The following is a 24,817-nucleotide window of genomic DNA, read 5'->3' as shown; positions in this document are numbered from 1 at the left end:
AAAAAAAAAGCTGCATTCCCATTTTTTCTTTTAATCTAATATTAACAATCTCACCAAAAACTAAACAGTCACTGTAACTAACATGAAAGAAATTTAAAACTCATTTGTATTAACTGTAAATGTCACCTCTAGTATGTGCCGAACAGCTAACAGTCTGAACTGTAACATCACAGATACCACCATACTAAGATAGATGTCCTTTCATATAGGAACAGAAAATGTACTTTTTCCTTCAGAGGAAATCTAAAGAAAAAGTTGATGTTTGATCTTAGTAACTTAAAAGTCTAAGTACAAAAACCTGCAGCCCCAAATTAATTATTTTGTGATGACTGCCATGCAAAAAGCTCAGTGCTCAGCCATTTTGTGCCAGCTTGTGCACACTGTACATAACTGGTACATGAGAATAACAGACTGCTTTCACAGCTATATACACTTGGTTTTCTGTTACCCTGTTTTCCTATGAAATTCTGGGACTGATTAATCCATATTGCCACGCATTTTATAGAAGGTATGATTAAGTGTACTAATTAGTGAGATTCTGGGTCTCTACAGAGAATTACGGGAACTTAGGAAAAGTTTCAAACAACAGCTGTGTGATTGAATTGATTTACTGAAAATTGCTTAAAGCGCTACCTAAAGCAGAGGATGTTCAAGCTAATTAGAAAAATAAATTGCTCCTGGGAAATATTTATGAGACATTCACATGTAAGCACACACCAAAGGCCTATACCAATCAAGAGTTTCAAAATGGATACTTCCAGTCAGACTACTTAACAGCTAATCACCAGTAGGCAGGTAAAGGAGTTTTATTCAAGTACCTCATTTCTTAAGAAAGCGAACTGAAGCTTTTCATATCAACTGGTTGCATTCACATTCATCTGCTGCTCTAACCATCCCTCTGACAATGCTGACTGCAGCTTTATTTGGATGTACTGGAATTACCAATGAGAAGGCTCATTAAGAATATGGTCACATAAGAGTAAGCAAGCATCAAGAGTAAATTGTCTACTAATTAAATACTTCACCAGCACCATTTCAAGCTCTATCAACCTCTGCTAATCACAGAAACCTCAACAAAATCACGCACACAAAAAAGGAAAATCAAACAAAATCCTAAAATGCAGTATCAGAAACATTTGTTTGGATGTGAGAGAAAATTAAATCCTTTGGCTGTTGATTCCCACAAAAATGCTGAGCCAGTTGTACACCACACCCAGCTACAGCTTGCCATCCAGCTTCACCGGGATGCACTTACACCCTGCAAGAGCCAATTACTGATGTTTCTAATGGACTGAGTTTATGGAAGAAGAAGGAAACCTCCATCACATTGACTGTTGAATGTGATGTGAAGCTTTTTCTTCCTCAAATGTTTAGAATAGCTTAACAAACTGACAAATACATCTGTGCAGGAGTGGAGGCACTTCAAAAGCATCACAAGCAACAGTCTCACCTGGAAACTGAGCTAGGCAGGAGAATCTGACAGCAGAACCACTTGGAAGCATGCAGAAGAATGAAGACCTCAAGGATTCTGTATGACTGGAAATGCAAGGGGAAAGGAGGGAACTCTGAGAAAGCAGTACGCTGAAAACCCCACAGAAATCTTAACAGTACCTAAATTCAGTTTACAATATTCCCTTTCTACTCCTCTCAAGTAAAGATTCACTATATGGATGCAAATATTTGAGCAGCTTTAAAAGAAGATGAAATGCAACTTCTCAAAAATCACTGTGGTAAAGTAACTGAAGGAAGCTTCTGAAGAAGCCTACAGAAGGGCCCTGGAAGGATTTAAGGGCATCTAGAGCAGCATTTGCATGACTTTGGTCTGGCCACACACTGCAAAGGGCCATCATTTGGGAACTGTCACCTAGGAGGGCAGCTCCCAGCATTCCCAATTCCATCCTGTGGGCCAGCACTCAACTAAAGCTAGTTGAAACACAGAAAGGAAAATCTTACCTAGTAGCCCAAACAAAATTTACAACAAATTTTGCCATAGATCAAAAGTAAATCTCAGACCACAAGTTACTACCACTATAGATGAAACAGGGTATTAAAATTCTATAAGTCATTACATTATCATCTACAACATTTAAATGTTAAAAATTAAAATTTTTAGAATTTAAAACACATCCTTCTTTTTCAACAATACATCTCCTGCTAATGAAAGAACAATCTCTTAACATAGTGCAGCTGACCATTCAACACTTCGGTACTTCAAACCTTCTGCTTTTGAGTACAGAGATTACAGACAATTTTCTAACTTTTTAAAATATAAAGGACATTTTATTTCAACAGGGTTGTCTGCTCTGCTTCAACTGAACTAGCACAGCTTACTGGAAGCAGAGCAATGCAGCAGGTGAATGCCAGTCTCTCAGTGTTACTCTGCTGAGCATGGCACTGGGGCTCAGCAGAACACTTCCCCACCGGTACCACTGCCAACACGTGAGCGCACCATTTCCTGTCTATAAGCTCTTCAACTAAAAAGTAAGGCTGTTCAAACAAAAACATCCTTCAGCGTATTTCAATGTCAACGAGCTCAACATGCTGACCTTTGGCTCATTTCCCCACTTGCAGGATGAACTCCAGAAATACTCAGCTTACCCCATGCAGAGATGGGGCATACAGCACAGCCCAGCTATCAAACATGAGTATACAAGCGGTCAATCCAATTTTTAAAACACATCACAGAAAGATCACATCAGACTTTGGATGGAATGGCTAGACAATAAGCTGCATTACTGTATGTGGCACAGAAGTAACAACATGACATATTCAGAGCTGAATGTGCCAGATACAGCAAACACATTGGCTACCTTTAGAAAGAGGATTTAAAGAGGATTATGTCTTCCTCCCTCCTTAAATGTTTCAGAGATAATTCATATGCTTGTTTTAAAAGGAAATCAAACATACTCACTTTAAATTACAATACATTAAAACAACATCTTTTTAAATCTCATGGGGGGAAAATGAAGCAGACTGAAAAAGTGCAGTGGAACCTTAACAACTTAGCTTTGTGAATCTGACAGCACAGTAACAAACCACAGGAACAGATAACGAGACTGAAGTACGCAGAGTTAACAGAGATTGTGCTGGTGTACTGAAACTATTTCATACTATTCATCTGTCCATTCAGACTAAAGCAACTGTGCTTACTTTATGAAGTAAAAAGCAAGTCACGTTTTTAATTGTATGAATACATCATTGTCCCAATCTAGCACTTCCAGCAGAACAATAACCAATAATAAAATACTATTCCCAATCACACGCATTTCACAATTGTCCACTTTCCCTCTCCCTCACCTTCTCAGCCTCTATTTTCTAGATAATAAGTAACTGACTCAGACCCAGACTTAATGAACCAGTGTTGTCAGTTAAAAAAAAAATCAAAAGGTGCTACCTATAATCTGGCAACCAGTGATGCACACTTTGCTGCAACACATTAAGAAACCTTAACTCAGCACCCATCCTTGCTACACTATATGTATAGTGTATATATATATATATAATTTTTCAGGCCTTGTCAGGTTTCACTTACCAATTTCCCTGCTGTGTTTAGTTAGCACTGTGCACTTGGTGCACTTTTTCAGACATGACAATTAACTTGAGCCATGTTCACTTTGCATATATTAAAACGACAGGGCATTTTCAGTTAAAGGATGGTCAGAGGTGGAACACACTCCTAGTACTTATCCTGTTCCTTTGATAAATAATGCTTGTTCTTTATTTTTGGAATGTCATTACTGGTTAATTTGTTTCCTATAGGTCCTTGTTTGCTTGCCACTGTAATAGTTACAAGACCCTGTTACAATAAAAAAAAAGGAAGAAATGGCTCCAGTGAACTCACTATCATAAAAAAGGCTAGTCTGTCTTTATGCCTTGACCACATGCTGCAGAATACTTGTAAAAACTTCTTACCTGTCAGCTTCTACACAAAACACAGCAGTAAAGAGGTTAACATGTCTCAATGCAAGTCCAAAGACACGTGAGCTATGCTCTACAGTCAGAACAAATGCTGCCCTCATAACCCAGCTGTGAGCTTGCTAGTGAACTTACTTGGCCAGCTGTGTTTGTCAGGTTACAGTTCTTGTAAGATGCAGTCACACCACCTACTTGTACAACACCAGCTACAAGAGTTGGTATGCTTCAGCAATGGGCCAAGAGATACCGGAGGCAGCCTTAATCCTGACTAACTTCCAAACCACTGTACTGGAAGTGGTAATGTGGGCTTCTGATATAGCTGCTGGCATCAGTCAAGATCATCATCCTAGAACATAGAATGCTTTTAATATAGGTAACCAACTTGTAACTGAAAGGGATCTGGGATCTTGGAACATTTAGATCTTCTGAGATTACAGAACTAGATAATGGTCACAGCAGTAAAGAGTCAAGACAGCCTACTTCAGCAAAACTATCTGGAACTAAATCTACACAGGACAGAAAGTTCATTATTTTCCTTCATCCCCTCCAGCTTAATGGGTCAAAAATATTAAAGTCCACATTAGAGAAAGAATTTTAATGAATATTTTTTCTTTCTTTGCCCAGTTCAGAGTAAATCCTAAAAAGTTCCAAATTCAGCCACTTATTTAGTATTTCAGCTTCATATGCACGCTTATTTTGTGCTACTGTCTCATAACTGGAAACAAGATCTTAAGCTGAAAAAACCCTCGAAATTCTCAAGAGACAAAGCTGTTCAGAGCAGCCATCGGCCTCATGGGTAATGGGGGTGGGGGAACTGATGTTAATTTCAGGCTTTTGTTCTCTTTGTGCGTGTGTGCTCGTGTGCATGTGAGTGCACATGAATATTTTTTCTTAATATATGAACCACCTCTCTCTTATTCAAACATCTAAACAACCAAATTATTTTAAAAATGCAGAACATTTTTATAATATCTTTCTCATTATCTTAATATGCACTGATAGATCCTTTTGATTACTATATAGAACTGTAAGATGAAGCACATAAACACTGAATAAAATCCTTAAAACACACCTTGGGTTTGCTAGGAAAAACGTAATGCATTTGATCTCAATTTCTTTCTATACATCCAAGCACAATGTTTGTACATCTCTCAGAACTCAATGCTAGGGACAACCTAGCAGCAAAACCTAGTTTGCAAAGTCCTGTCAGTGCTTTTGCTCTTATTCTGGAAACATTTTAAGTCACATACAACAATCCAATTTCATTTATCCATACAACCCATACCTTTGGTAGTTATACCTAGAGACACCAAATGCTTACTCTCACTATATTAATTAAACAGCTCCTGTAAGGCAATTGGGTGACAAAGACATTTTCTTTTGTGAACTGGTAAAGACACAAGACTCCTTACCTTAATTTAATAATGATTAGGAATTAGTTTTCCCTTGAACAGGAAAACTATTTCACCAGAACTCAATCTGCAACAGTTGCCATTTTCTGGGAGCTATGCACTACTCTGACATTTCAGAAACAGAATGTACTTTTGATATTCTGATGAAAACAGGAAATACAATCAAGTGCACGGAGTTCGTTTCACTAAATACATGTTATCTTTATCCAAGACATCAAGAAGTCCATTCCCTTTTTTGAAGCTCCAAATCAGTCATCAGCAAGTGCATTCTCCTTCCTGAGACACTAAGTTCCAAACACATTTTTATGTATTACATGCAAGCAATGGTTCTGTTCTGCCATTCTAATCCACAAGCATCTCAAGGAAGAAAAGACTGTGTTCTGGATTTCTGGAGACAAGTAGCACACAACTAGCATCACAGTATTACAGCTAGCACCTGACTTGTCAGTCAAACTGACCAAGTGAGACTTCTTACCCTCAGCACAGAGGCCTCCAAAATGAGAACTCTTACACAGTTTCAGGAATCTTTTATTTCAGTATCTAGGAAAAAAAAAAGAAGAAAAAAAACCCCACAGATTTTGCTGCTTGGTAGCCAAGAAAGATGTTGATATTAGGAGCAGAGTTCTGCACACAGTAATGGAGAGAACAAGCCTTGCCAGGGGTGCTCCAGGTCCACAGGAGAGCAACAATACAAACCACCCAAAAATGCTCACAGGAATTTCTTTCCCTCTTCCTAAAAACTGAAAGCCCGTTCCACAGAACACAACACCTCGCACTACCAAGCCCTCAGCACTGGAAAGGAACACTGATTATCCTCTTAAGATAAGCAGGTCATAAATCGTGTGGCTTGCTGTCATGAGTTTCCAGCCAGCTGCAATATCCACCACCTCCAAGGCACAGATATTCAACAGTAGCATTCTGCTGTTAGCAAACAACAAGAAAACAACGGCAATGAGAAGCAGTGGCTTCACTAACATGTTCATATTTGATCAGAGGATCCTATAAAACAACTAGAAATTATGATGTATTCATGGAATCTTTATCTTTTTATGCTTTTAACTCTAAAAGTAGGGCTAGATAGCACACAAAAGCAGCCTACAGAAGTGATGAAGACTGCGGCAAAAGTATGTTTCAAACACAGTGCTACCTTTAAGTGGAAGGTCAAGTAACCAGCCATAAAGGGAAGCTGCTGTAGGAGAGTTCAGAGATGTAATACAGAACAAAACATATTCCTGTTTGCTTTTGGTACACATGAATGGTGAACCTGAGAATCATGCAAAAAAAGGAATTTGCATACAGAAAAGTAATTCTGAATAAATAGAAGACCACGGCTAATACCTGCTCAACTCAACCATCTGAGTGTATGAGTGAACAATCTGGCCCAGGAGCAAGCCCAGATTACTTTCCATTACACCTCAGGTAAGGAGCCTAGCCTCTAACACACACGTGGGGTTCCCAGGTGCTTCGAAGAAAGCTACATTCATGCTTGGACCTTAAATTTGCTGGCCTGACAGACTGGGAATCTGGTATCAAGGGTACTCAAGGAGCTTCTCTCAAAGCAGAACAAAGATAGATACTCGTTTAGAAATGAATACAATTATTTAATTAAAATTAGTTGTTAATAATCTGAGTTAACAATATAGATAAACACACCTCATTTTAATCCCCAGAGAGAAATCATAAACACAGGTTTAAAGCTCTTCTGATTGCATATATACTTCATACTAAAACCGTGCATTAATTTGATGCTTGTGTTGATATGATGATGTAAGATTACAAAATGGTATTTGTTGGATGAAATTCCTTTTGCCAGGTTTTGCCATGAATTTACTGTACATACAAATAACATACTCAGCTAAATCTTCCTCCCACTCAAGCAGAATGAAGATATTTGTGACCTAAATTTCTTTTTGTACAGCCTATGCCAATTTGCCTGAGAAAGGAATCAAAAGAGGAGCGGTCATTAGAGCTGCAAGAGAGAAAAGAGCTCAGAAGAGCAACCACATCTGTGATATCTCGGCGTGAATGGAGACAATAGGCTCCTTCTGGGGCTGTAACCTGGGGGTGGGGGATGAAGGGCAGCAGGCCGGGTTGTCTGGGATCTGAAGATGGGAAGAATCCACTAGAATGCAGTTGGGAAGCATTACATGCCAAAAATAAAATACTCTTATTATTTGCTTTTTTCTTTTCTGTTTTGTTTTCTAACTGAATTTAGTTCTTTAAAAAATAGTTATGAAACAGACTCAAGCACAGTGAAACAGGAAAAGAACACACCACTCTTTACAAAAAAAAGTCACCAGGTAGGTGTGATGGACACATCGTATAGCAGCAACTAAACACAAGGCTGTATTGATAGAACAAATAAAGCCTAGCATTTGTAAGGACCTCAGAAAGATTACTGCCTGGCCATCATAAAAACTGGACGGAACCACACAGAAATACCAAGGAAAAAACAGGAGAAAACAAAAATAATCAAATTTTTACTAGAACTCACCAGATGTTCATAAATCAAAAGCAAAAGACTTTGTAAATTTAATTCCAGATCTGAAATAGTTTTTAGGAAATCTTTGTAGGCTCATAGAGAGTTCTCCTTAAAATTGAATTATCAGATCTGAATAGAGCTACTGTAAGTACACAAAGGCCTTTCACATTTTAAGCTTCATTTCTGTTATGTCTTTTCCATGAGGCTCACCAACTGACCCACTCAAAAATACTCAATATTACAATTGCTGCAAATCCCCAGCTACGTAGAATTTACAGCTTTAAGTAATGAATTGTGCTATGTGAATTGAAGGAGGATTTGATTTTCAACACTGTGTAAAATCCTGCAAGAACATTTCTTCACATTAAACAAAAGCACAGAGACCCCAGGAAACATGTATCATAAATTTCTATCACATTATAATACTGTATTTATTTCTTCATTTATCACATCATCTGTAGCTCCAGTTCAAACTATTAAAGCCAAATACTTTAAATAGGCTAAAGGGGAGAAAAATAAAAATAAAAAGGAAAAGGAAGTTGGCACATTAATCAGTTAATACTTGTGGACACAAATTCTCAAAGCTGGTATCATCTTCCTCTGAAATCAGTTGTGTTGAACAAACACTATGCAGCTTAGCAGCAGTGCAGAATGTTAATTTACACATCTCCTGCAATATGTGGGGATATCACTGCACACCTCAGCCCTCAAGATGGAAAGCGATTACCCTGTCACCCTATGACTGTATTATGATGACAACAGCGAGACAGGGAGTGAGACAAAAATGATGCTGGCTCTCAAACGAATCCTGGCTAACAGCCGCTATAGCTAAACAGCTTTTGCAGCAGAGAGCAGAACAACAAAATACCCTCCCCATATGGCTCTGTAAGAAAGCTAAGGGGGCTGCTGCAGGGGGAAGGTCAGCATTAAAAAGCAGGAAGCGTGTCCACCTCGAAGGAACCAAAATGCCCATAAAATATGGCATATGAAACGTAAACAGGAAATGCGGGGCTAAAAAAAGAACATGAAGAGGGCCTAGCACCACACTCCAATAGTAAAAAGATGTTGAAGCACGTCAGAAGCAGGAAGCGAGCTCAGCAGACCTCTCCATGGCAAAGGCACCTGGGGGGAGGGGGTAAAGCCACAGCCCAGAGAATCTCTGTGCCCAGCACTGGATAAGAGGGAGATTCCCACAGCCAGCGTGTTTCTCGCAGCACCTGCAGGAGCAAGATGTTCAACACTGTAAGGAATTGGAGAGAAAGTTCTAAAGCACACAGACACACAGGGTGTTAACCAGCCAGCAGGTTACCTGCCAGCTGAGAAAGGGCTCAAATGTGTATGCGCTGAGCTGCTGGACAAACTGCACAACGTGTCAGTGCAAATCACTGCTGCACACAGGGCCAGCAGGTGACCGGTGTGACTCCTACAACAAAAGGAATCAGCAAGGATACTTCAGAGCTGTGGATCAGTGAATTTGATGCTCATCCCTTGACTGACTTCCACCCATAGTAAAATGCTCCTGGAGAATAAAACAACCGAGCACAGCTACAAACAAAGGCAGCAGAAAAGCAGCCCACTTGGCACGAGCTCTGAAAAGGGAAGTCTTGTTGTGAGAATCACAGAATCACTGTGAGCTGTATGATCCCCAGATTGATCTTTCTAATACTTCTTGTCATCTGGCATTTGGTAAAACTGCTGAAAATGATTATATTTGAGTTGCTTTTGTGCAGTGGCAAAAATGTATTTTCCCAAATAGCCCATTTTACTCAGGAAAGTGGTGCAGAAGCTCCTTTGCCAGTTAGAAATGTGATTTTATGAAGAGTTTTGTTGATAGAGTTTTACTGGGAAGCCTCCCTGGTAAAAGATTAAGCCCACAAAAACCTCTAGGACAAACATAGTGCTTCTTCCATTCTGAACACCTAATATTTCCTGAAAGTCAAAGATCTGAGCATTTATCAGCCAGAAGTCAATGAGGGAGGAGAAAAACAGTTCAGTGAAACCTTGAAATCTCCAAGTCAGTTTTCTGGTGTGCCTGCTGGTTGGGTGGCTGGCTGGCTCTTTTTGTGTTGGTTTGCTTTTAATTTCCCCTTTTCAAGTATTCACAGTTCTCTCTGTATTTAAAATAAAAATAAAAAATACATACATTCTAGACTTCAGCTCTTTACTTTTCCATTTACTTCAGTCAAACTTTTATGTAAACTGTTGACATTTTCAAATTTCCTATTACAGCTCTTTTTCCTTTTAAATGGAAAGTGCTCTGCTAGTTGTGCTGCTGTCACAGTTGGGATTTGATGAGAAGTAACAAATGTAATAAGATTTGGGAAAAAAAAAAAAAAAGACAATACCACAGCCTGCAAACAGACATACAAACGTGAAGAAATTTAACAATTGCTTTCCTTCATATATTAACTGAGAAGTATTTAAGTATGGAAAAGATTAAGAAATACAACATTAGCTGTAACTTTCAATTGTCAACATTTCTTTCTGGAAAAAAACAATGTCAATTATTTAGACCATGGACAAACAAAAATAAATAAATGAACAAGAAAAAATGCACTTCAGAGGAACAAACAAAGGGTTTGATCATGAGTGCATCACGAGAAACTATGCACAGAAAGGACCTGTTGGACTCAAAACTACAGGCTGATTTACATGCTAAGACTTACTGGTACTATTATGCAAATAAAACACCGTACCTACATTACAGCTACCTCCGGACTACGTAATTGGACATAAAACACCTAACATTATAAGAATTATTTGGAGGAAAAGTTCAGCATGAAATCCACATTCATTATAATGACAAAGGTAACGTGGAAACATTTTGTCTCTTAGGTGAACACAAACACTGCAACACCAGGCATAACCGTTCATTAGCTAGGGAAAGATACACACTGCTGTAAGGTATTCAGAAATGACCCATATGCTGGTAAGTTCCTGCCATTGCTGGACACATTCTAAGAGATCTAATACATACCTATGGAATACTGGAATATCTAGAAGGTAACCAAGTAAGCCATGAGAGAATATGCTGCAAATATGGTACCTATGCTGCTACTTTTAAGAATTCCAGTCTATTGTACAACAAGTTTTGCACACAATCACTGCAGCAATATTCCAGCACAAAATTGGATCTCATTACAGAATACTAATTTTGCTACGCTCCCTATAATTGCTATTCAATATCAGTGAAGAGCACTGATAAAAATAAAGCTGTTCATCCATTCTTGTTACTACAAAGCGCTTTCTAAAACAAAGGATCTATACGTATCTTTAGTCACTCCTGTCAGTTGCAGTTTTATGTAATGATACATAAAGCTATTTCACAAGGATAATTAAAAAAAATCAAGCAACAAAATTTATACAGAAATATGCCTCCTTACCATCACGTGTACCTTACCATCCATTCAAGTTTGTATAGAAATAAGTATGCCAAAATCTAAGTCAGAAAGAGTCTCTCTTCTGAGACCATACACTTTTGCAAAGCACTTAACTGCTGTTGACCACAGAACGCACACACATACGTGGCACCACTAATTTAGCAGCAGCACTGCACAAAAAACCCAGATAGAGAGGAAATAGCAACTATTCAGCCCCTCAATGCTGAACAGGAGCACCACTCACTAACATTTTCTTCTTGCTGTTCTAAGGGCAGTGTCACACCAGGCTCAGTACCAAAGCACTCACAGTGCCTCCTCATTACCTCCTCCCGCAGTCCCATCTCTGCAGCCGCTGTGTTACAGCTGTGAAACAAAGAACCTCTCCCACAGAGAGCCAAGAAAGGACAGGCACTGACTACTGATACTGCAAAAGGAAGAGATCCTTGTGGCACGGCATTGTCAGAGGTTTTGTTACCAATTGATAACGTTTAGATACATGTATCAGCCAGGAGGTTTTCTTCTATCTGAGATAGGAGTAGCGAGAAGTCACAAAATCCAAGGCTGTCTCTGTGGATGAAGACACAGAAAATGCACATCTTGTCTACTGTGAAGAGAAGATTTCATGCAGTTGAAAACTAGGACAGATACTAATGAGCCATTAACAATACTGGAGGAAAAAAATCAATATTACTTGTATAAATGTCCTCAGATTTTACTTTGTTATAATGATTTTGTAGTGATTTATGAAAACAAATGAAAAATCTATTGTTTTGAATTGTACAGTTACATTAACGGAAGAAATAACAGTGAAATCAGGAGATCACTGTAAGACTATACAGGAAACTTACAAAAAGAGAAATAGCAATATAAAATTAGGAGTATTCTTTGTAACCAAACCCAGCCATTCCATCTTTAGGAGTCACCTACAGCTCTGAGTTGCCTGGTATCAGAGCAACACGACTCGTTCAGCAACAGACTGAGTTACTGAAGTAACAGGGGTGTAAAAACAGCCCAAACTATTTAGACTTGCAGAAAATTTGTTAAATATAAAAATAATTATTTCTTTCAGACAACTCTCTAAGAGGATTATTAGGCAAGAGCAATTACATGCACAGTTTTGAACATTTCAAGACAACCACGTCATTCTTTACGACATCTGAAGCAAGTAGAACAAGTTTTTTGTTATTTGGTTAAGGTGCACAAACTGTCTGAACATTTAAAAAGAGATCAAAATGGCTACCAAACACTTTGTTCATCACTGAACACAGAGTGCTATTCTAAAGTTTCTAAAGAGAAGTTTTTCAGTCTAATGAGAAATAGCATTTTTAGTGTATTTAATTGCATGACTTCTAGGATATGAATTCATCTGAAATAATGCAGTGTATTGGAAGTACAAATTCTCTTCTGGTCTGAAGTTTATCACTGCAGCTAATAAGGACAGTGTATTTTTAAGTTTTATTTAAGCATTAACATTTCATGTTACTGTTTTACTTCACAGTGCCAGTTGACAAAACGTTAACACTGTGACTAAATTTGATGTATGAAAAATCATTACGAGTTTTTAGTCTGGATTCTCATTTTAATGAGAGTTAACATCTTTAGAACAAAATGTTCCAAGCTGCAAGACATATGCTGAACATGTGTATACATGTAAAGCTTTGAAAGCTGCTTAAAAATGTGAGAACGAGTAAAGCTCATGTTACCCTTGATAAATGTCAGCTGTCAGGCAATACAGCCCAATACATACTGTACTTTCCACAACCTAGAGCCCAGAAAAATGCAATTTTTACCTCACTCACTGGATACATTATACATTTAGCAAGGTCAAAAGTTTAGTGTTTTCAAATTTTAACTTCCAGAGCAGTGCACTGTTACACAGGCAGTACCATCACACTGAAATTAATGGAGTACCCTGTAAAATACACATCCTATCCAAGGAGACACCAGTCAGCATCAAACCAAGTCAAAAAGAATTTGAAAAAGAAAAGAGCTGTTCTTATTGTCATTTTCAGTTGTTTCTTTTTTTCATATAGTCAAATTTTACAAATTACACAGAAGTGCAACAATCTTCTCTCCTGTACTGATGAGTATGAGACTGACATACAAAATAAGAGAAAAGAGCTGTTAGCTTTGTGTTGTTCAATACTGCATTCAGAAATGTCAAAAGCAAACTAACCTTAAAAACCAAAACTAGCTGTCATTGAATTGATTAAAATATCTTTCAGTGAAGGACTCATTCAGCAGCACGAACGTGAACATTTCCTGCTGTAGTAAATCACTCACTATAGAATTCTAAAAGTATCTTGCAGAATTAGTCCAGGTACAAAGAACTGAGCAGATGTGGAACACTGGCTGTATTGTACAGAGTGGGCTGGGGCTCAGATTATCAGAACTTTCCATTAAGAAATAATACTTTCTAATGTAATAAAACTAGGCCAAGCAGCTCCAGCCTGGGACAGTGCAGTCCACTTAAAAGCTGTTTGTTCGCCAGCTCCTCCATTTGAAACTAGATATAATTTATAATTTAGTATATATGAGAAGTTATTACTACACTATCATTATTAAGTCAAATAGTGAAACGTCCTGTGATTACCATGTTAACAAGCAGTTTCTTCCTCTGCAGCTGAGTCTGAAGCACTCTGACAGTCTTTAGTGAATTTTTATTACAAGCATTAGCTACCTTTCCTGAGCAAGTTAAAAGTTCGGTGTGCTGAAAGATCACAAAACACTCATGGCATGTCAGTGCTTCTGCTTTTCTCTGCTGCGAAAGTACTGTGATCTATTCACATTTCATACACTTCCACCGGGATTTTCAAAAGCATTTAGCACTGGTGTAAGTTTGTTTTTGTTAATTCAATGAGAATTCTACCATCAGCTTCAGTGGAATTACTAAAGCTCAAAGTAGTACTGCTTTCCAACCTTTTATCTTCAGCAGGAGAACAAGTTCTTATTAAGCTAAAATGGAAAGAAACAGTAAATGCATCTAAATGAGTCAAAAGATTCAGAAGACCTAACTTTTATTTACAATTGATTATTTGCCAGCATATTTAGAAACACTGGTGTACACTGCACACAGAGCCAAGAAAACCAGATCAAGTATCTTTGTTTGCTCAACAGACAACTTAAGTATCTTCTACTATTATGATCTAGATTAAACCTGGTGTCTTAATTGGAATAACTTCTATCTAAAATGACTGCCTGGTCTCCTTGATGTTTTCTGACTCTGATAACCTAATATAATTACACCTTTCTTACAATGTTTTAGAAAGATACAGAAAACTGTCCAGTACTTACAGTTACAGCAAATAATCCAAATGATCTTCCACCAACCATATTCAACAACGGTGTTGCAAAAGCATTACAACTGCAGAAAATAATGGCATCTCAACTGCTACACTTACTGCCTGTAAACAGTATCTGCAGCAACATAAACATGAAAGCAACATCCCTCAGCTAAGGTAATCTGAGCAAACTGTCAAGCTTCAGTAAAATACAAAACTTCAAATCTTTTACAGCAATGAAGCATGACAAAGTCTCCTTGCACATTACTTAACAGCATAGAGACATGTTTGTAAATACAACCTATATTTGCATAACAGTCAAACAAAATGGCAAAGGATGACAGAAGAATGACAAAAACTGTCCAATTAAGTACTACAGTGTACCTGCTACTGACCAGGAAAAATATCCTGTGAAGAGGAAAGCAGTTCCTTGGGGTTACTCCCAGCTGGTCAAGGCTGAAGTTTTAAAGTGTTACAGAAGATATACAATACTGCATTGAGAAATTCTAACAATTGTGCTTGGTCTTTAAATGATATTTTCTAATTTTCCTTTTGTCTTCACAGCTGTTAGGAAGACTGCTAGGCGATTTCACTCAATCTTCAGTAAAATCTCTTAGTGGGACAATTTCAGTGCTCTTAAAACCAAAGTGAAGTTTAGACTGGATGAGAGGTAAACTTCATCCGTCTGTCATGAAAGAGTTAAATTCATTCCACTATCTGTGACTAGGAAAGAGCCAGAACTCTGCAACTTTGGCATAAACACCAAACAAGTATTTTTACTGCTTTACAAAACCCACATCTTTCCCAGCTCTACATGTTCTTTACAATTCTAGGTCTTTGCAAAACTGAACGATGAGCAGGGATTTCTTAGTTCTGTCTTTGGGCATGTGAAGACTCTGCCCTGCTATTACTGCATGGCCAGCAACCTGCTGACAAACTAGACATTATTAGCCATTATAGCCATTATTAGCCACTAAAACATCACACATCACAGCAGAGCATTTTAAACAAAATGGAACTGATCCCTTAAAACACTATTCTGCAAACTGCAGTGGTTCAAGACTGACAAATAACTGTCATAAAGAACAAATAGGGCAGAACTTCTTCAGCTTCTCATCAGAGATTGTAAGCCACTACTAAAATATCGTCTTAGTTCTGCTAGTTCATAGGACAGAAAAAGAAAATATCTTCAAAAGCACCTTTAAAAAGGCTGGGATTTTTTTTATGGCTGCACTTCAAAGACACTGAATTAAGTGTCTAAAAGCAAAGACCAGTTTTGATTTTACAGCCAAGCAAGCCAACATTTTCCTAAATTCTGAGCCAACAAATGACTTGCAGCCTTTAAAGTTTCTGAGAGGTTACCCTGAAACTTTATGAAACCTTTAAGTGAAGAACACCATGCATGCATGAATGGTAGACTACTTAACAGAGTTCCATTAAACAGTATTAATCTTGCTCTGACAGACAGGAAAAGCAGGCTATGAAGAGAATTACGACTATAACATCCTATACTTTAAAAATATCAGAAATGTCTTCTGTACACCTAAAGGGACATAATTAACATTTATATTACATACTAGTGAAATAACAGGAAAGGAAAAGATGAATGCTATTTCCTTCACGTTAAGACAGTGTTTGCAGCTCTAGTGTGTTCAGTATCAGTATTTTTGATAAAAACAAATCACCTAATGAAATTCTATGCAAGAAGCTGGAAAAGGATAAAGTTATTAACACATTTGCTATTAGTTACTTAATAGAATTAAATAAAAAAAAATCTATAACTAACATTATGGGAAATGCCACTATGAGTATTTTTTCTTTTTAATAAATTACAGATATAGAACAATTAAAACAAGTACAGTGACAATCACAGAGCTTGCAATTCCCCTTCCTTCTTCATTTGCATATCCAGGATAATTCACCTCTACCCTCTCAATTTAGAATTATATTAAATAGACATTGAATAAGGAGCATAATTATTTCTCCTACTGGAAGACACAAGAAGTTCCTCCTGTAAATAAAACAAACTCATTTTTGCAATCTTCTACATTCAGTACATGTGGTCCTTTTTTCCTCCCTAGGACACGCAAAGCTTAGCCCTGGAAAAAAATTAGATAGGAATTGCTTATTTTGCAACTCACTGTCACAATGCAACCTTGAATTTTATTATGAAAGAATGTTTCCATTTCTCTGTTTTCCCACTGGACATGAGAATAAATTTAAGCACCCAAGCAAAAAACACCCATCCACTGCCTTCAAAGTATCATTACCAAAATATGACAATAGCACGTGGAGCCAGCCAGACAAAAGACAAACCATTTTTGCTGGCATAACATTTTTGCTCTGAATCCATTGGAACTTCTCGGGTCCCTGACTTAGCAGAACACTCCCTATTTATGCTCTGAGAACAAAAACTGATGACTGTAAGGATTACAGTAATATTATTAAGGGTTATTGTACTGTGCTTTTAATTTATTAATTAATCTTGAAGAAATCTGTGCATTTCTATTTCTGATTGGAGAGAGTGAACAATGGGCAATGTGCAGTGATATATCATGAAGAAATCTCAATATAACAAATTGTAAAGTTGTCCTCTTTTATTGTCTTTGATGTCCAGATACGGACATCAATAGACTACTGGAAGAAATACCACACACCACAAATGGGTGAATTCAACAGTAAAGGAGCACTTCAGCCAGCTGTCTGCTTTCCTTCCTTCATCTGTCCGGGATGCAGTCTATTATTTAAATTCCATTTAGTTTGAGAAACAATCAGTCAGATCATACTGATTATCATCCTAAAAGACAAGCACTGTTTGCTTAATAAACATCAGAATGAAAGTTTAGAGAAATCAGATCTAATGATGACTCAGGGTAGATAAGAGCAGCTTCCCAGGACACACAAAGGAAAGAAGAATGTGAATGACAGAGAGGGCTCTGCATTAACAAGTGGAATTTCTTTGAACAATCCTCTCCAGTCCATCCCCCATGCTCAAGACCCCAAGAACAGCCAACTCAGAAACCGGTTTTAAACTAGGCCGGGAATAAAGCTGATCTCCTCTAAGAAGACTGCAGAACAAGTATTCTAGTCTGCTCCCTCAGCAGAAATCAGTAAGCCAAGAGACTATTTACTGTCCTTGTTGTCTGAGACTATTTCAACCTACAACAGAAGCTATTAGGGCACATCAACCCATAGACAGATAGGAGTGACAGCTGTATAGATAATGCAACCCACAGAGATTATAAAAACATAAAGCCTTCTCAACTCTAGCAACTAATCTCTATACTCCACTTTTCAGGAAAGTGTGGTAAACTACACCAGAACTCACAGCAGGAGGTCTGCTTCGCCAATAGTGAAAAGTGGTGTGATATCTGAAAAACACCATCATTCCTGCATACTCTTTTGTAAATTAAAAGAAAAGGAAGTACTTAGACACTGACTCCTTAACTCCGTGCCAGGGAAACAAGATTGTGGGTGTATACACATATGCTTTAAGTAATCAATATGTCTGCAGCTTAAGTTTTTTTGTACCTCTTCATTTTACTGATGGCATGCAAGAGAGTATTAAAAAAAAATGATGCTGGCAGAGAAGGTGAGAGTGTGAATATGTTGATTTTATTTATTGCCCAAGGAGGTTACGGATGCCCCATCCCTGGAGGCATTCAAAGCCAGGCTCCGGGCAGCCTGCTCTTGTGGTTGGTGATCCTGCACATAGCAGGGGGGTTGAAACTAGATGATCATTGTAGTCCTTTTTAACCAAGGCCATTCTGTGATTCTATGATAAGAAGTTGATACTATCAATGCACTCCAAGGAGAGAGAAAAACTGGACTTGAAAGTCAATTTAAAGTGCTTTGAGGACCACTAGACCTAATTATGTATATCTTAAAAAAGGAATCTTTCCATACGTGACACATCTCTTCCAAGAGGGATTCATATTCCAGAAACTCAAACCATTACTGTTGCAGAAGATCAAGAGTTCACTCATCACTGGAGATCTGCAGCAAGGATGCCAACAACACTACCTACAAGTACTTCCTGAGGAAGATGTAGGGAAAAAAGATGCTTATTGCATCCCATGAGGCAAATCCTGAACAACAGATACTAAGTTTTACCACCAACCAAAAATGAAAATCAAGCAGAGAAGACAGAGATACAAAAACACTTTAAAAACAAAGATAACAAAGAACAGATGAAAACACCTTGAGGTGATCTCCTCCTCAAATCTTGCATTCACAGTTTGGAAATGTTGAAAAAATTAAAAGGCAACTCCAAAGCCGTTAGAAATTCACTTCTGAGAAAACCAGTGAGATGTAACCAACCTCAAAATTACCCTGGATAAACACACAGAAAATAGCAGTACAGAATTCAGCAGTTATTTTCAGTTTGAGTACTCGGTTACTGCTTTCAGTTTACAAAATGCACGGACAATACTTCCAGTATCCCTCTTTCTAGCCATTCTTATTAGAAGTAAGAGTTACACAAGTGATCTGCTTACATTCAGCACTTACCTACCACTAATAAACTTCAAAAGTCACATATCAGCCTATTAATGCTTTCCTCAGAAGAAGATAGTTGTAAGTTACAGTATTCACAAATAGGGTGAGACTTGTTTATTTCATTTGAGGTTGTGTTTTTTCCCCCTGTAGTAACGTTTTTAGAGATCCCTTATTTCTAATACTAAAAGGCATGTGCACCCAATACTATCACAATACAGTAGTGCAACTGTTCAAGAGAAACCTTTCAGATAGGGACACTTAAAAAATGACACTTCAAAAATAGAGTTCACAAGTGTTTCTGAGCTCCTGACAGTTGTTACTCACTCATTTTTCTTTTAGAAGAGCATTTATTCCATTTTGCTGTGATATGCGATATGATTTGCAGTTTCAGTGTAGCTCCATTGTGAAGGCAGATGAACTGCCATGAAACAGACAATGAGAAGCAGACAAGATGCACACAGACACAGCAAGGGCAGAACAAAGAATCACAGGGAGTGGGAGAAAATAAACCTTATAATAGCTGCTGCTTGGGAACACTAGCTGGAACAAACAGGGAGGCCACCAACTATCATTACAAGCGCATGTTTCTTTTGCTGCTGCAAGGAGAACTGCACACAAGAGGGGGCAGGGGATCTGCTATTAATCATATTATATTCATTGTTCCCTCGCTGCTGCTGGCAGTGCTTCAGGAGATTCCCTCAATTCCCAGATAAAACCATAGCAAGAACAACAGCGCTCAAGAAGCTCACACCAAACCTTACCTCTCTTGTCCTACTATGCTAACACTGCCCTAAACTAAACACTTCTTCACCACCTAACTATACAGTGTACTGAATTAAAATAAATACATACATCCAGATCTCAGCATCGAGGACACCCCCCCAGCCCTAATCTCTCATTAGAAAGATGAACACACACATAAATCTGGTGATCGCATTTGCAGGGGCAAGCCATCAGAGGGGTGAAGACATCAGCCTGAAGTGGTTAGGAATCAAGTTTCTTTGTTGAGGGGGAATTCTGAATGTTATCTCTAGGTTAGGTGCCGAGTGACTCCTTGATTAAGCAGCACTCAGCAAGTTGAACGTTCCGGCAAGAACAGCAGGCCGGTACCTGCGCAGGGAGCGGGGGAGGGAGAAAACGGCAGCTGATGTAGGAAAGTAACCGAGTCAGCTTTTCTTTTGTCAGGGAGAAGACAGACATGTTGAAGGGGAAAGAAACGTGGATTAACTAAATCTCGTATTCATACTTCATTGCAAACGTAATGCTGCTCTAATTTGTCTGGTTTGGCAAAGCTACAGATGGAAGGTGAATTTATTTGACCACAGTTATGTGGTATTTTTTTGTGACAAAATCTGCATAGCATGAAAGTGACACACTCTAATTAGGTCCAGAACTTGTTAGTCACTCTGCCCAAACAAAAACATGCAACGCCGCTACCTCGGGCCTCTGACACGTTGGCAGTGATGCTAAGCAGGCACCACTTGTTTCCCAGGCTGAAAAATACCCATTATTTTGTTTAAAGAAGACATAGAAGAGGAGAAAAGCAGGTATTTAGGTAAATGGGTGTTTAACACATCGACTTGTTAACTAAGGAGACATTTTTACATTAGATTTCAGTAAGAAACCACTTCATTTTTAGTAAATAAATTAAAAGCACGTTTATTAAGCAGAACTCCCTGCAACCAGCACGCCACCGTGCCTGGTGAGTCAGCTTCCCTGCCCTCACTTCTAGCTAACTGCGATAGCATCACTTTGTAATTTTTTTTTTTTTCTTTCTTCTTTCAAACCACACAAAAACTATCCTGAAAGGCGGAACGCAGAGTGCAGCTCGGCCGCCGATGGGCGCAGGAGCAGCTGGCAGCAGGAGCCCGGCTCGCCGCTCCGGGGACTCGCAGGCGACTTGCTCGCGCTTGTCCTCCCCCTCCTCGGCGAGGCTGCATGCGGCACGGCACGATCACAGAGAATAAATACAGGAAAAAGGGGGAAAAAGCCCTCCGCTCTTGGCAAGGGGAAGGCGTTCCACAAGAACTGCTACAGGGTCAAAAGTTTACCGTGGTTTCAATTTCACCTTTCCGCAGCCAATGGCAGCGGCTGCTGACAGAACCGCGGGCGGCAGCGCGGCCCTCCGCTCCTTAACCCCTTACGGCCCGGAACGCCGCTCCACGTCCAAGCGGGCAACGCGCGGAGCTCCCCGGCAGCCTCCTGCGGGCCGAGCCTCTCTCTCAGTACGGAGATAAACGGGTACGGGAGCCGTGCGGACGCGGTCTGCCAGCGAGGCAGAATTCAGGAGCTGTGCAAGTAGGTACCCAGCTCCCCGTTCTGTCGTGAACCAGGTCGGTAATTCGAAGGTGCGGGAGCGGCACAGGGCAGCGCGAAACCGAGCAAGTGACAGCAGCACGACTGTGCCGGCAAACAGGAAGATGTGACCTTGATAAAGGGGAGCGCAGAACCGCCGGGAAGCATTCCAGCCGCACAGCCGAGCTCTGCGCTGCTTCACTCCCAGCTCCGCCGCGCTCCACACGGCCGCTCGTCCAGCTGCTGCACCAGAGAGTGACTTCTCTCTACAAGTGGCCCTCCGGGTAACCACAGCTAGAGAGCACGCTGCAGGGGTGGCTCTCTCTCACATCTCCAGCCTTGCACAGCAAGATGCTTACAAACGAACGCTAGAGCCTGTTCTTGGAAGTAAATAAGGGAACCTTCTGCAGTTAACGTGTGGCATCCCATTGAATGTGAACCCGAGTCCTGCTTATGTATCAACATTGTTTTGCTGTCCAGAACAAGTTTTAGTGACTATTAAAATAAGAAGTTGTGATATGACTCAGCATGAATATAAACTATATATAAACTCCTGTCCTACAGCACCTACACCATTTAGATATGTCAGTTCTCACTTATGAGCAAGTACCTGGAGCTCTCATTTTGGCTGGCTGGAGTTAATTGTTGAAGTTGTTGAGGGTTTACTCACATCTAGCCACAGAAGTAGAAATGAATCTGAACTGTCCAGACAGGAGACATTTTATGTGTATTTCCTCGTTTTGGCAGGTAAAAAGACTATAAGCATCCTAGCCTCCAACCACTTAAGGATTAGGGAACTAGAGAAGAATGAAGGGCAGCCTTTTTGTTTCACTGTCTGCAACCAATCTGTGTCAATGCTTCTAGTTTGACACCTTCTAATCAGAATTTCAAGCTTCAATTTTCAATGGATGAGAGTCAGAATATCACTAGCAATGTAGCTTTGTCACAGGAACTAATGGCTCAGTGCATTGGTTTGTGATGGGATATCAAAAAAATCTACTGAGATCAGTTTTAATCTCTTGGTGATTGATGAAAACATTGAAGATGGCAAATATTGAATAACATGGAAATAGCAATCTACAACTGTGTTTTGCAGTCCACTTCAACTGGGAAAGTCAGCATCAGCTACACTTAAGCAAAGAGCAACAGATGTATCACGCCTTCATTAGCCTTGCATACTATGGGAAAGGGCTAAAAGCATTCTAAAGGGAGATACAGATGAAGAGTTCTCAGTCCAGAGCATTAATAAATAGAAAATAATAAAAGCGTGCAAAACATGCCATAAAATCTGTGAAGGCTGAGTAACCTAAGACTATGTTCAAAAAATTCAGAAAGAGGGAGGGTTATGTAGAGATCTAAGTAAATGATTGGCAACTTTGATTTGATAGCAACTAAAATGTTAAGTCAGTGGCATGTTTGCAAGGAAGACAATGTGGAATTAAGTTATCCAAAGCAAGCAGCTAACAGTAAGGCCAGAAGACACATGAGAACAAGTATGTTAGCATACTCAGATTCTCAGCGCTGAAGATAGATTAACAAAATCAGGATACAACTGTACAGAGGTAAAATGAGTAAGTAATCCATCAGCATACAGAAGAGGTTTATGATGAAAATAGCAGTTAAGACAGAACTCAGTTTTTCAAGTGCTGAAATCAGATAGCAGATTGTTCAAGATAATGCTCATGACAACCCATGGGAGGAAGAAAAAAAAAAAAACCATTAGTCAGGGGGCAGCTATTATTAATTGTCCAGAAAGCTGCAGTTTGAAAACTGGTAAATTATCTTACTCAAGAACCTTCAGACTTTCACAGCACTTCATAATGACAAAGGATATTCTGGTCTCAGCCCACTGCATAGGTTCCAAAGAAGGATAAAGGCATAACAGACTCTCCTACAAACAGTCTTCCATTTTTGCATGCACAATAGTTTGGGGTGTGTGAAAGAAATTGCACACTCCTCAAAGCTGTGTCAGGAATACAACAGGATTTCTTGAACAGGCACAGATTAAGAATCTATGCAAATAGGCACAACAGCTCAAGGCAGCAATTGTGAGGTTGTTTGAGAGCTGCTAACAAAAGATACAGTAAGTGATTAGAATGCATCAAGTCAGAAAGTTAAATGCATCATGAGAATCCTAGCTGATTGAGATCATGCCCTACTACAAACCTTTTCTACACTAATTCAGAAAAGACTAGAGACCAATGAAAAATAGCTATCAAATGGCACTATTTTCATAGCTTATCTGGGCTAAAATACAGCTTTGCCAAGGGCAATTTAAGTCTTATTACATATATAAAAAGGTATTTTCCTCTCAGTAAAAACAGAAGTATATTTTTGTTATTTTAGTTTCTTTAAATACCAAGTATTTTAGAGAAATTCATTTAAATTGAGGTATCAGAAGTAAGCTCCCTTTTTATAAGATGGCCTCATTTTTAAAGAAAATGGATGCTATAAAATTTTACATCAAGTCAGCATGTTACCAAGAAGCTTTTCTGTGTGTTCTGAATTTGATTAATACAAGCCAAGGTCACTTCCTGAAAGATGCCTACCACTGCAGCTGCAAGCAAACTAGACTACTCTGAGCTTGAGAGCTGGGGGATGGGAAGATACTAGCAATTTCTAACACAGTCTCCAAAAATACACTAATTACAAAACTTGAGTAATATTTAGAACTGTTTACTAGATCTCCACATAAGCAATCAGTTAACTAAAGCCATGTATAATCATGTTTTCAAGCAAAAAGATACAAAATGATGCACTAGCATGCCTGTAATTATGAACAATTCTGAGGACTCTTTACTAAACTTTACACATAATTCCCATTAATATATTTTTTTTTATATTCCATACATTTCATTATACAGCTGATGAAGCTAATAAGAGATTGCCCTTGAATTAACAGCATGTCTCAATCCTACTGAGACTCTGAGGCTCCACCCAGTTCACAGTGTATTATTCTGACTCCATTTAGGAAAAGCACATTTGAGAAAAGCATGCAAGCTTTTCCTGTAAGTCAGCAGCATGTGCTTATTTCTAGTTTCTGAGGACTATACCTGCTGTTCACAAACTCAATTAGAAATTAGCTGTGTTCACCTATAATGTTAAAGATATTTAAGAAGTTATTTTAAAACTATGCCACAATTGCATTATGCACAAAGCCAAACAGATGTAATTTCTTCAACTTCCAGACACAAAGCAAACAGGTCATGAAAATAAGACCTGTACCAAACAAAAGAGTGCGCTATCTTCGCTTTTTGTGCACAAATAAGTTTTTATAATCTCTGTTAGCAAACAGAGGGTGAGGGAAAGAAAGGATTGCTGGTAAACATTTAAAATCACACACCAACAGACATTCTCCACAAGGGCATTTAGGAAATGGGCCCACCGACTGTATTTATGAACACGCACAACTTAACATATTTCATGTTTAAAACAGTCTTGATATATTCAGCATTGCAACTGAAGTTTCATACTAGGCTAAAATAAGGAGGATCTGCTGAATGGAAGCTAATTTCAACAAACTGATGTAGTAGAAAGAATGGAACATTGTTGGTT

General features: G+C 38.8%; 1 protein-coding gene across 3 annotated transcripts in view; it reads right to left on the bottom strand.

Moving 5' to 3' along the window:
• Window positions 1-418: 418 nt before the first annotated feature.
• The window catches only part of LOC104914046, a 51,248-nt gene continuing 26,849 nt past the window's right edge, over window positions 419-24,817 (bottom strand). The window contains exons 3-4 of one of the 3 annotated variants that reach the window (XR_004161869.1): window positions 1,451-1,536; window positions 419-932 (exon numbers count right to left, since the gene is read on the bottom strand). Coding sequence is in view for 2 of the 3 variants with exons in the window: in XM_031556548.1 (XP_031412408.1) it covers window positions 850-932; window positions 1,451-1,536 (169 nt within the window). In the remaining variant the exon portion in view is untranslated. The remainder of the gene's footprint in view (window positions 933-1,450; window positions 1,537-24,817) is intronic. The other 2 variants (XM_031556548.1, XM_019622268.1) reach the window with 2 other exon arrangements.

The sequence above is a fragment of the Meleagris gallopavo genome, chromosome 22 (assembly GCF_000146605.3).
Source record: "Meleagris gallopavo isolate NT-WF06-2002-E0010 breed Aviagen turkey brand Nicholas breeding stock chromosome 22, Turkey_5.1, whole genome shotgun sequence".
Lineage (NCBI taxonomy): Eukaryota > Metazoa > Chordata > Aves > Galliformes > Phasianidae > Meleagris > Meleagris gallopavo.
Note: the sequence above shows the minus strand (reverse complement) of the source record. Positions and strands in the feature narration are given on the sequence as shown.